The sequence below is a fragment of the Pollicipes pollicipes genome, unplaced genomic scaffold (genome assembly GCF_011947565.3).
Source record: "Pollicipes pollicipes isolate AB1234 unplaced genomic scaffold, Ppol_2.1 Scaffold_3087;HRSCAF=3621_pilon_pilon_pilon, whole genome shotgun sequence".
NCBI lineage: Eukaryota > Metazoa > Arthropoda > Thecostraca > Pollicipedomorpha > Pollicipedidae > Pollicipes > Pollicipes pollicipes.
In genome coordinates this window covers 17,177,243-17,189,904 of record NW_023596225.1, presented here as the reverse complement: position 1 = coordinate 17,189,904, position 12,662 = coordinate 17,177,243, and the positions used below count along the sequence as shown (strand labels likewise).

Sequence of the window (12,662 nt, the reverse complement as noted above, 5' to 3'; positions counted from 1 at the left end):
TTGGGATTTGTCGATAATGGGCTCGGCTCAGGATATAACTGAAGTGCTTGGCCCGGCAAACATGTTTGGCTCCCGGCCGGACCGGTCAGCCGTGTAGCGGAAGTCGGCTGACGTTGGCTCCTAGGTCACGTGATGTCGGAACGGCGCGGAACAAAGCCGGCTCGGTCGTATCTGGCTAAAAGATTGCTGTGGGGATGTGCCCAGCTAAGGGCACCGTGCTTTGGAGGTGGACTCAAGGCGGTCGATTCGACTGGGCTGGTCAGGGCAGTTCATCAAGCTCTGCTGGTTTTAGCATCTGCTATGAGTCTGTAGACCGTTCGGAACAACATGCCAACTGATTACCAATAATGAAAGTGGTTTTGCTGTCCCATCGAATGTTCGCTGGCGGATTCTTCGCTCAGAAATATTGAAGCGTAATCATCATCTCCGTTTTGAAGGGTGTAGATGTAGAGACAGGTGACATGTAATCATGGTCAGCGCAGACGAATATTTTGTGAGGATTACTTTAGCTATGAATTGATCGAGCGCCGCGCAGAGCCACGCTGTCGGCACCTGAACCCTCCCAGCCGGATAATGCAACCTCCAGCTGTTGATTGATGATCTTATGATCTGATGATCTGATGACTGATCTCGTCCCCGTGGGTCATACCAGGTTTTTGTGATTTATTCTTAACTCATGGTCATGACGCCAGCTAACGTCATTCCTTATGCCGCATCTGTGGCCGCGGAGGTTTTTGCGCGCCGCATAATGCACTGGAGCCAGCGCACATATCAGAAATATTAACTAAGGCTTTTTTAAAACCCCAACGGCATTCGTCATTACGAATGCCGTTGGGGTTTTGCCGTTCATCTCGTGAAATAGGCGGGCAAGGCATGTTTATCATGCCGGTATCTTTGTCTTCTTTCCCGACTCATACCGCACACACGCAAATGAGTAATTTTCCTTTTGAGCGTACCCAGGACGCCCTTCAAAAGCGCCGCCTCTGCTGGGAGCTCCGGCGAGTTTGGGCGTGATCAAAGGGAGCTGCTGGGTTGAAGAAACCATTCCCCAGGGTGGCCCGCTCCCCAAGCCATTTGATCTTCAGCGGTTTCCATGCTGGCGCGGCGTTCGCGCCGTTACAAGGTCACAAGCGGCTGAATCGCCGCGCCGGGCGCCTTGCACTCGGCGGGAGTTCCACGCGGCCGTGTGGACCGGCCCGCGCCGCGGGTGCGTCGTCGCAGCCGCGCCCCGGGCGGAGCCGTCCAGGCCGGAGCCGCGTGGCGCCGGTGTCGCGGCGCGGGCGGCTGTCGCGTGAGGCAAGGCGGGCTGATGCTCGGTGGCTGCCCGCCCGATGGTCTTGCGACGTCGGCTCTGAGGGGCTCGTGCCTGAGCGCCGCCGCCGCCGCCACGCTGAGGGCCGCCGCAGGTCCCGCCAGTCGGTCCGCTTCTGCCGGCATTCTTGTTGTGTGTTTTGGGCTCGGTTGGGGTTGGTTTTGATCTCTTGGGGTTGGGGTTTGGGGGATTGGGGGTTGATTTCTTTCGGTCTGAGCTGACCGTTTCTGGGCTGGAGGATTGAGAAGAGAGGTAAACAGAGGTGCTGGTGCTGTGGTCGTACTGAGATGCTGTGATCCCGAGACTCGCCTCACATAGATACCGCGATCCCGAGACTCGCCTCACATAGATACCGCGATCCCGAGACTCGCCTCACTGAGATACCGCGATCCCGAGACTCGCCTCACATAGATACCGCGATCCCGAGACTCGCCTCACAGAGATACCGCGATCCCGAGACTCGCCTCACAGAGACACCGCGATCCCGAGACTCGCCTCACAGGAACCGCGATCCCGAAACTCGCCTCACAGAGGTACCACGATCCCGAGACTCGCCTCACAGAGGTACCGCAATCCCGAGACTCGCCTCACAGAGATACGGCGATCCCGAGACTCGCCTCACAGAGAGCGCTACCGCGTCGCAGGCGCCGATGCGCAGATGTGCGAGTGAGACTGCAATCCGAGGCGGTCGTCATGCTGACCTCCGGCTGACAGCAGCGGTCGTGCACACACGCGTGAGAAGACCCTGGATAGAAATGGCGCTCGCGCCATCCACTGTGAGGGTCGGCGGTCACCGGAGCGGCGGCAGCCGGCGTGCGACGCCCATTGTCCAGCGAGGGCCGGAGAGCCCCGCTCGGGGGGCGATCAGAGCGCCGCTGGCGGTCCGCGCCGGCTGCCGCGCTCCGCCCCAGCGACACGGCAGGAGCTCGCCGCCGTCTCCGCGTCCGGCCGCCGCCGGTCGACGCGCGGCGACCATCGCCGGCGAGGCTGACGGTGCAGGGGCCTCGCCACCGTGCGCCCCGCGCCGCTGTGGCTGGTGTGCGTGCTGCGGAGGCGCTTTCGGTCCATCTGTGGGGTGTCCGGGCTTGTCTTTGGTTCACTGATCCGAATAGAGATTGGTGGGCGTTTCGCCTTGTCCAGTTGCACGCATCATTACGTAAGGGTGGTAACCTCATGTGGAAAGCAGTAGCATCGACGGTCACCGTTATGGCCTGCGTGGTTTTGTTACACGTAATTGGTATGCGTTTTCGAATGTTCAGAGAATTTGGCATTCATCCAGCTGATTGTGTCGGAATGAAGCTGGCTGGAGAAGCTGCGTCATTATTAAAGTTAATCTACATCCCTAAAGAGCGTGGTGAAAGACGCATTCCATCCGTGCTTGGTCTTTCCGCGGATCTTTTCGTTCTCAGCGCCAGGCTCGTCGCACTGGTATTGCGTTCCGTCTTTTGCTTGCGCCGTGCGTCATCACGGGTACGAACAAACCTATGCCAACCTTCAACCGGCAGCTGTATAAGTAGAGTGACATCTAACAAACACCCCCCCCCCCCTCCCTAAAAGTACACCGTTCCTGCCATGCATCTCATGTGCTGTGCTGGCACGCCCATCACCGATATCATCAAGATCATCAGGACCACTGCTTTGTTAGCCGACGCCATTTTGTTTTGCTTGGCTAGAAATGATTGCATGACGGAGTCACGTAGCGCTTGAATTGCGTCGATAACGAGCCCATCAGACAAGAGTGCACTGCTGTGTTTCATTCCAACGAACGTGACCGTGGATGGTCAGATCCGGCCTGTGCCAGACCTTTTGCTGTTACGCTCATCGCACCCAAAATGGATCAAGTCTTTTTCGGAGGTTCTGGGTGCGGCAATCCTCAGTGGAATGAGCAGCCTCTATGCTCTGTCGTTGTGCTCGCCGTAAAGAGAATGGCAGGTCTGTTCCGATGCGGCAGAATGGTGTAGTGAGAGCCGTCCTGCGGACCCCAGCTGACGACCGCTGCCTTCATTGCAGGGAGTGTCGATCTGCCGGATAACCAGCCGTTCGCCGTCGACGAGAATGAGGGCCTGTCCGGATACGACAAGAACCTTTATCTCTACAGCGTAAGTCGTCGGAACGCCCGTCACGCAGCTGATGTGGGGATGGACGCTCGCACGGTTCTGGGAACGTTGCGTAGATTAAGAACCGCGCTCGGCTTGTGCAACACCAGAGTTCGCTTGATGCTTGTTTTTCACCAGTGACGCAATGACGGGCCACAATGGCGTATACGTCGGCCGCGTCTGCCTCGGTGTGGACGTCTCCCCAGCTCATCGACGCCCCGCTGTCCAGCGAGGGGACGTGCCCCGGTGCCAGCGGTGTGGGAGTCGCAGTGCCGCTTGTGCCCCGCTTCCCGACGTTCGGCAGTAGCGGGCCCATACAGCCTGGCTGGGCACGGCTCTGGCGTATTAAGGTCGCACTGGGCGCATGCGGGGCTTCATTAGCCCTGCGCGCATCACCGCGATAGATCGCCTCATTTGCAGTCAGGACGCGTTTCGCCATAGCCAAACACTTGTTACGTGTGCACTTCTTTTTTATTTTTGGGGGGCTGGTGTCTCACTTGGGCTTGGCGCATTTGTGCCGTCGGTGTCCCGGTGGTGATTGCTGCTAGCGTCTGCTGCAAGGCATTGGTCGTGGTGGACACCCGTTGTTGCTCTTTGCGTTATTATTGGCGCTGATGTTGCAAACCGGTCGTCATTGAACGGCTTGTGCCCGTGACCCAGGCCCGGTTCCTTGGGCGGAGCGGCAGATGCTGCTGGGAAGGCCAGCCGATAGCCGCTATCCATCAGTGAATCTTCTTAAACCATTGCATTTGTTCCGATGGCTCACTGATCGCAGAGTCGTATCGATTCCACCGTTCTTGAACCAACAATGTCGAACTTTGTCAACAATGTCATCGTTGCTTTCGACACTCCCGCGTGCGAGCGCCGTGTAATGCGGCCTTCAGCAGGACCAGCTCTGAGTCAGCGGGCCGTGCGGCAGATTCCATCAGTGAGCCCTCCCGCTGCTGGGCCCGGCTCGCCGGCTGGTCGATGGGTGGCGTCATCAGTCACAGCTGTGTCGTCGGTCGTGCGCGGGCTCTGCCTGTGGGTGTGAAAACATAGAGGAAGCGACCAGCCATGTGACAGCGGGTGCACCGCCGGACAATAACAACAGGAGAGACGCCGATGTTTCATTAAGATTCCGTGGCGCGTAAAAAACGCGCGCCTCGTGGTCCTGCAGTGGCTTATTGCATTTCTCGTAGCATTAAACCAAAAAGGCCAATGCACGCCGAGGTGCGAAGTAGGCCAGCTCACAATGCGCAGCACACCCTGTCAATCGATTTGCTTTAACTAACAAAGGAACAGGCAGTCTAAATTCTGCAGTACTCAACAAATGTTGCAGACTCTTTGCACTAAAAAAGTGGTTACAGTCATCCTAGGTACAATTATCTAAAAGCTGTGACCTTGGACCCGACATGTAACGTCATCCATCAACGACAGGCTAACGCATTGGTATGTGCCGAGGTCGCACCATCCAGGGATATCTCTGGCCTTTAGATCAGCCAGATTGGGCCATTTTTTCAACACTGGTTTCAAAGATCCCCAGGGTGGGCGGTGGGGAGGTTAAATGTCCGAGCCAACAAATGGAAGGTGGCGAATGTGCCAGCAAATGGCATTCCTGTATGGTTCACTCAGTGTGTCGTGCCACATTTCGGTGGGCAGGAAAGCCTTCACAAATGCAACTTCCTCCCTGCTGACATTTAATGTGGCCGAACCATATTTCGATTCATTTGCATTGTTAATCCAACCCGGGAAGTGTTCATTAGTTCTCCGAGGCGTTCGGGCCAACATTGGCGTGCAACAAACTAGCGGGATGCGTCGGCGGTGAGGGCAGAGGTAATCATAATGGCTTGTAAATGAATCTATGCGCGTTAAAGCGGTTTTATAAGCTTTTTAGCTCGGTGAAAGTTTTTGCAAGTGTGTGTCCCTGCTGGAATCATCACTAACGAGTTCGTCTTCTGTGATCGCCGCGGTTCAGCATAGTTCGTGCAGTCGGCAATTTGTTTCTTTTCCGCTCCCCCAGCTAGAAGACCGCTGCGCTTCGCCCTGATCAACCCCACGGCACTCCAGTACATTGGTAGGCGGCATCGCCATTAGTCGCACCGTTCAGCGGCGATGACAGGTAGCAATAAATTTGAACTGGAATCAAGCTGGTGCCCGTATTCCCAGACGCGTCCTCATCGATTCATACAGTCTGATGCTTGTTGAGAATATCATGGCATAGTCCACAGCGTGGCAAGCATCAATTTTGGCTTGGCGTCCACGCTCATGGCACACATATGTCGGCTCTCTGTCTGGCTTCTGGTATGCGCAGGCATATGTAGTGCATATGGAAGATGGAGAAGCTTCTTCTCCTCTGGCCAACAGCATTCCAGAATAATACTGCGCATATCTCAGGTATAAAATGGCCTACTCTTGAAGCGTGCTCATGTATCCACTTATTAACTCTTCACGCCAGCGTCTATTGGACTGGTACGTTACTTGGTTGCGCCGCACTCCATGGGCACCTAAGTGTCAAATACACGTAAATAAGAATAAACTGGGAGTGAAACTCGTCACGATTCGTCCGGTCTATCAAAATAGCTGGTACGCTTTACTCTGGCAGCGCATTTCTTCTCGTTATTTTCTATCCGGCTGGTCATGTTTATGTATTTGAGCCCACGGGAACGAACCATTAAGTGCTAACATGAAATGACAAATATGTATATAATGATGAAATTAGAAAGAAATGCACTCCCGGAATAAATCTTTGCGGTTATTTCGATAGCCCTGACTACAAACCACCGTACTACTTGTTTTTTTTCAACCATTTCATATTTGGTACCAAATTAAGTCCCGGTCCAATACGGCTTACGTGAAAAGGGCTGATATGTCCCGATCCCTTTTGACCCAAAAAGTAGTGACGCCATTCCACGTGCGCTGCGCCGCTGAACATTGCTGGTCACGCGGCCTGATAGTTGTGTTGTTTGCCATATTAACGTGCGACGATGCGTAAGAGCGCGGGCAGAGACCGACGCCGTGGAGCCGCTGGCTGGGCACAGCGGCTCGGCGTCCGTCTCGAACACCCGGCGGCCAGCGCCGCGGTCGGCCTTAAGCTCGGGTTTCCGTGGCAAGTCCGGTGTCTTGCCCGCAGGGCCTTGGTGCCAACCTGCGGCTGCCAGTGTTACAGGCTGCACGGATTGCTGGATAGGGTTTCCTGACGGCGATCCAAACGTTCCGTGTATTTTTCCCCGTCGTTCTGCCTGGTGTGGTGCAGATGGCATGTCACTCTGCTTGACAGCATACATTTGAATTTCAGAGCACTTTTCTGCGCACACGAATAACGCTCCCCTAATCTTCGCATGGTTTGGGCTGCTTGTATTGTTTTTTCCTACCTCTGATTAAGCGCTTAACCTTTGTGAAAAACAACGTTTCATATGGGTGGCGCATTCTGAGTAATTGCCTTGCTGGCAATATTATGCAGTACGTTTGGCTGGAAGCAGGCGGCGCTGGATGGCCCCAAGAGGAAAGAGCAGCGCGGAGGTTTATCTCGCCCCGCACCCCGCGAAGCTGCTGAACTTTGGACGCGCAACTCAGCAACGGGCGGGCACGATCACGGCACTCGCTGAGTGTGCGGAACACGGTTAGAAATGGCTGCTCAAAGTGTGCCGATGTGGCCGCTCAGATATTAAAGTTTGGGAAAAAGCTTTGCAGAGTCGCTGTGGGATGGCGAACGGCGCTTGTCGGGCTCAGTGTGAACCACGTTGAGGCCATTTCCGTTTAGTTTTGCAGAAGTGTGTTACCAAATTATGTCAGTGGAATGCCGCTGCGAGTCGACGCATGTGGGACGTGAAGGTTAGTCCCAGCGTTCCCTAGCGAGCATGCCAAACAGGCTGTTTGGAGCATTGCCATCAAGCCCAGTGTGCCGGGAAGCCTCGCCCTTTAAATGCGTCGGGCGCCCGCATGTCGCGTTCAGGAAGCGGCCGTCCGATACGACGCGCCGGCAGACGAGTAGCATTATCATTCCAGGCGGTCTGAACCGCTCGCCATTCACGGCCGGCGTTGTCATTTCCAGGAATGCCGTTTTTGCGGCTATTCATCTGCCGGGCGCCGCACTCGTCGGCTTTCAGGCTAACGTGATCAAGGGGCGCTGAGGATCGGACGAGCGGGCGCGTCTTTTGTCCGCCGTTCGCCGAGCTTCAGACTTGATCAATACGGGCACGACCGTGGACTATCAGCTGCTCAGCCACCGGGCGAAACACTCACCGGGCGGGCGTCGGCGCCGCCGCGCCGCTCCGGCCCCACACACGCGCGCACTGCGAGTTGACCGGCGCTCGTGACAGGCTGCGAGTCGAACTACGCCGCCGCAACTTGGGCCACTAAATCACTCGGCTGACGGCGGGCTGTGTCACAGCCGAACCGAACTCTGATGCGTTTGAAGCTAACTGTGCAATAATTACGACGCGTCAAGCTGCTCGGGTCGTTAGGCCGGCGTAGTTCACGGCCGTCGGTCGCGGGCGAGCAGCGCCGCCCGGTCGCTCCCTGGCTCGAACCGAACAATGCTCAATCCCGCTCAAGCACTGGATCAGCCCGGCCGCTGAATCGGCTCGGCTTTGATGGCGTACAAGTGTGCCCCCCCCCCCCCTTCCCCTTGTCTGCCGTCGATGTCCGGCCGTCCCGCACTCATTACATCAAAGACAGACGTGCCCTGCGCCCTGAGAACACTGCCGCGTTCAATCCCTGGGCGTGCGATGGTTTGGAAGCGGCCGAGACATAATGCCCGCTTGCCGGGTCCACCGTCACGCTTGCGGTAGATTTGTAGCGCCACCAGCGGCGCGGCTGGGCGAGCGGTAGGTCAGGATGCGCGGCACGCCAGTCTAGAGTGACCCCGGCCGCCCTGAACAGCCGCCGTTCCCGGATATTAACGGAGGGCCCCGGCGACAGTGGGTGGCTTCAGGGGCAGATGAGCGACGGCCGTGTTGCGGCTCGGTTGGCCGGAACTCTTCCGCTCCAGGCACGACGAGAAGGTAGCCTTGGGGTGCCTCTCGGCTGGAGAGCACTTGTGCCTTTGAATAGCGTGATCGGGAAGCCGAAATCGCGGTACGGCACATAAACATAGCGCCCCAGTACTGACGACTGATATGATGTTGCCGCTGGGGACTTTTAGGGCGTCTGACGTCGCTGCCGTGTCCCACAGGAGGAGCTGGAAGAGCGGCCACGCGTGGTGTCACTGGTCCACTCGCTGGCCAACTACAACGCCATCATCCCGTCGGCCAACGACCATGACCAGAAGCCGGTGCGGCGACAGACCAAGCTCGGTGAGTGCGACCACGCAGACGCCGGCGGGCGGCGGGGCGGCACGTCGAGCTCACGTGAGTGAGCTGCCGAGATCGCTGTTGGTATAGCCACGCCATGAAACGTGAGGCGTCTTCTGACGGTCGAAGCACGTACGACGCGCTTCTGATGTGCGCTCCAGTTCATTGACCGCCGTCGGAAGATTGTGTGCCGCTCAGCGCCGTTGTTTGGCTTTGCGTGCGCGGATCCCCGGGTTATCTGTTGGCGGACGACTGCCGGGCGTGATCGCCGCCCGCAGTGGGCGACAACTGTGTCGGTGATGGAACTGCCGCTCCGCTCGTAAAACCAGCAACGGCGCCCAATTCGAAGTCTCAAGTTTTGCCCGCTCTCCGCGCCGCGTATAAACAGATGAAACGACCCAAGTTCTGCCGCCGAGCGCGACCGAAATCGGACGATTGGTTGCCGGTCCGGCATCTCCCGCTGCCGGCGGCGCGTCGGACCGCAGCTGATGTTGCCTCGAGCTGTGGGCGCGCCTCCGCCGGTCGTCCGCCGGTCGGGGCGGCCCGTCGGGTCATCGGCGGGCCGTGTGAAGCGCGTCGGCGGCGCCCGTCTCTGAGATGCCGCCGGGAATTGGCCGGGTCGGCCCACCAGCGGCCGTCAGCCCGCTCTACGATGTGCTCCGCGACCCGCGCTCCGACCCATCTCGTAGCTGTTGCATAACAGGGCGTCGAGTGGGCTGCGGGCCGCTCCCGGCGGCGGCCGGATGGTCGCACGCTCCCGGTCCGGATCGCCGTCGCACGTGTCGAGGGTCGCCGCAGATCCCTGGGGAACAGGACCGTGGTGACGCCGTCGATAAGGACCGCGTGACACCGAGCGGCGCATAGGGTGCACGGGGGTTGGCGATGCGCCTCCCCGACGCCTCGAAGCACGTGGTTAGATTGTGTACTGACGCATCAAATTGCATCGGTCATGAAGTGTGAAATCCCAGCCAGCGGTCATGGCCACAGCACCAGTGATGTGCGCAGTGTTGGTCCGTAACCAGAATTTCACAGTTGCCGATTCGGAGCGCTGTTCACAGCGGCTCGTGCGTCTCGAAGGCATTGTGTTAGGGTGCGCGCGACGTACCACTTTGTTGTCTGGTTTGTCTCATGTAGCTTGATTTAGAGGCTGCCTTTTTAGAGCCGCCTCTGTCGGTGATCAGATTTCTCGACCTCCTAGCGTTTTTGCCGATCACGTTATCGTCCAGTTTGGGGCGAAATTATAACACGGGTATGTGACGGGACGTCTGTAATTGCTTGTGACTTTCAGGCGGCATTTTCCTGCATTTTGCAAAACATTGGAGCTGGAACAGGACTAATCTGTGCTATCTCCACCCGGTTTCACTTCTTCTTTCTCTGGAGAAATCAAACAGCACCGGGCGGTTTTTGCAACCGAGTTGTTTTATTCGGCGTAACTGGCGGGCCACTGGCTGCAGACACAAAAGAGACGCTCGGGAGACGTTTGTCTTTTCAGCATCAAATTGTCATCTTCTCCGCTGCCCCCCAGGCGCGCCGCCATCTTGTCTGGCTAACGCCCGCCTGTGGAAATGGAAATGGCAGAGCTAACAGTGGCCGGGAAGCTATGGGTGATGTTAGTCAAATGCGATTGTCATGCTGTCAGCTAGAGGAGCAAAACTGAAACGACACCGTATTGAATTTGCATGGCTGAATGTCAGCTTTGCCGGCCGCCAACTACTTCGACAGTGGCGGTGGCCGTTATTTGACGTTATTGGGCCAGAGCATTCCCACGCGAGCTTTGAGAGATGCGGTTTGTGGTGGAGAGACGCGGCTCCAGACACGGGGCGTGGTTGTATGCTATGTTACCTTATTTTTCCTTGACGTCCTTTGACGTGCTGTTGTTGCGATCGCGGAAGTCTTGGTGGTACGTTCATATTGTTCAGATCATATTGATGTTATTATTTTATTGCTCCTGCCCTTTCTGCACTTTGTTTGCAGTAGATTGGTACAGGTTGCAGGGAAGAGAAAGAGAGAGAGAGAGAGAGAGAGAGAGAGAGAGAGAGAGAGAGAGAGAGAGAGAGAGAGAGAGAGAGAGAGAGAGAGAGAGAGAGAGAGAGAGAGAGAGAGAAGAGAGGAGAGAGGAGAGGAGAGAGAGAGAGAGAGAGAGAGAGAGAGAGAGGAGAGAGAGAGAGAGAGAGAGAGAGAGAGAGAGAGAGAGAGAGAGAGAGAGAGATATATATATATATATATATATATATATATATTCATGCATATATGCGTATACACATACATACATACATACTACACACATGCATACATGCATACACGCATGCATACATACATACATGCATACACACATCCATATTCGCGAAATACGCTCTCAATAAGATCATTAGTGACATGTTGATGTCCAGAGATTCCCTGAGAAGGCTTTTTTTGTTTGTTTGTTCTTTTTTTTTGCTCCTAGCTCTTTATGTCCAGAGTCCACCTGCGTGGGACATTTTAATACACCTGTAATCATTTGATTGGGCCGTAAGCACTTCAGCCTAGTGTTGGATCCCTAATCACATTAGGATTGTCCCAGCCGGATTGTGGTCTCGGAAGTGTGATGCTCTCGCAATGTGAGACGAAAAAGGTCTCTGAAGACTGCGTATCGGTCACGCACTGGAGACCCATGGCTGCCTGTTGTATGGGGCCAATGGGGCTCTGTCCCACGATGTGGCGCGTTTCTTACTGTCCAGGTGATCGATTTGTGCTCACATTGTTTGAAGGATGACAACGTCACTTTAGACCACGTGCGTCGTTTGTGCCGTTGTGTGATGAAGTTGATGACTTCAGTTTGCTCAGAGCGAAAGTTATTTTGTCCCTTGAGGACAGTGACTTTTAGAATATTTGCGCACCTCACTAATGTAGAAAGTAGCGTTATGGTCGCAAAGTGGCCACTTCAGTCGGCGCGCCATAAAACACCAGATAAAACACATCATCATTGCGCTCAGCAGTTATTTATCGCGTTACATGACGTCGCATTGTTTCGAATTTTGCTCGGCGACGCGGTTATTCCAGACCGTGAGCAAGGCTGTGGCCGCTCGCCATCTGTATCAGCAGTGTGATTGGTCCATTTGTGACTTTCAGCCCAATTTGTGCTTGCCCAGGGTGGAAATGAAGCGCATACCTTAGTGGCCGGCCGCTGATGCTTGGCATAGTGATCCACGAGCATGTATTCCGACGGATGCCGGGTACTAGGGTGCCGCTATTGCTCGGCTTGAATTGGTGTCTTTCACTGTCGGACACTCTGAGGATGGGGAAAGCCAGCTCGCCTGATGCTTGGCTAGATTAGTCGCCGTGTTATGCGCCGAACAATGTATGCCTGTTGCTGATGAGATTGGTGGAATGTCCGGGGTGGTACCGTGGCGGAGCGGGTCGCTCAGGACACACTCGCCGCGCCCACTCCGGCGGTGCTGAGGGCACGCTCGCCGCCGCCCACTCCGGCGGTGCTGAGGGCACGCTCGCCGCCGCCCACTCCGAGACTGTGCCACGGGCATCCTTCCCGCCGCCCACTCCGGCGGTGTCGCGGGCACGCCGCCGCCCAGTCCGGGACGGTGCCGCTGGCACGCTCGCTGCCGCCCAGTCCAGGACGGTGCCGCGCGCGAGCGTGACGGCGCCGCCCGTCTTGCAGTCTGGCCTGCTCTGAGAGGCTGGCAGCACGGCCCAGCTTAGCACCGACACCGGTGGAGTTATCTCACCGAGTAGAGCCAGCCCGGTCGCCGGGCGGCATTTTTAATTATGGAAATGTGTGATGCCTTTTGTCTTCCTCGCGCTATTTTCGCCCAGCGTTGATTTCAGCTGCGGCGGAAGTCAACGCCTGAGAGGCGTGCAGATGTTCCTAGGAATAGGGCCAAGTTCTTGAGATTGGAAAGTAATGCGACGGGATATACTGGGCCGCTGTCTTAATGCGCCGTATTCTGCGATGCGCTCACTTTTCGGATTCCTTTCCAAATTCGTTTA

The 12,662-nt window shown here is 56.4% G+C and overlaps 1 protein-coding gene across 9 annotated transcripts in view; it reads left to right on the top strand.

The window, feature by feature from the left end:
• The window catches only part of kcc (solute carrier family 12 member kcc), a 95,064-nt gene that overhangs the window by 41,954 nt on the left and 40,448 nt on the right, over nucleotides 1–12,662 (top strand). For all 9 annotated transcript variants that reach the window (XM_037213393.1, XM_037213388.1, XM_037213390.1 and 6 more), the window contains 2 exons: nucleotides 3,323–3,411; nucleotides 8,564–8,684. In XM_037213393.1, coding sequence (XP_037069288.1) covers nucleotides 3,323–3,411; nucleotides 8,564–8,684 — 210 coding nt within the window. The remainder of the gene's footprint in view (nucleotides 1–3,322; nucleotides 3,412–8,563; nucleotides 8,685–12,662) is intronic.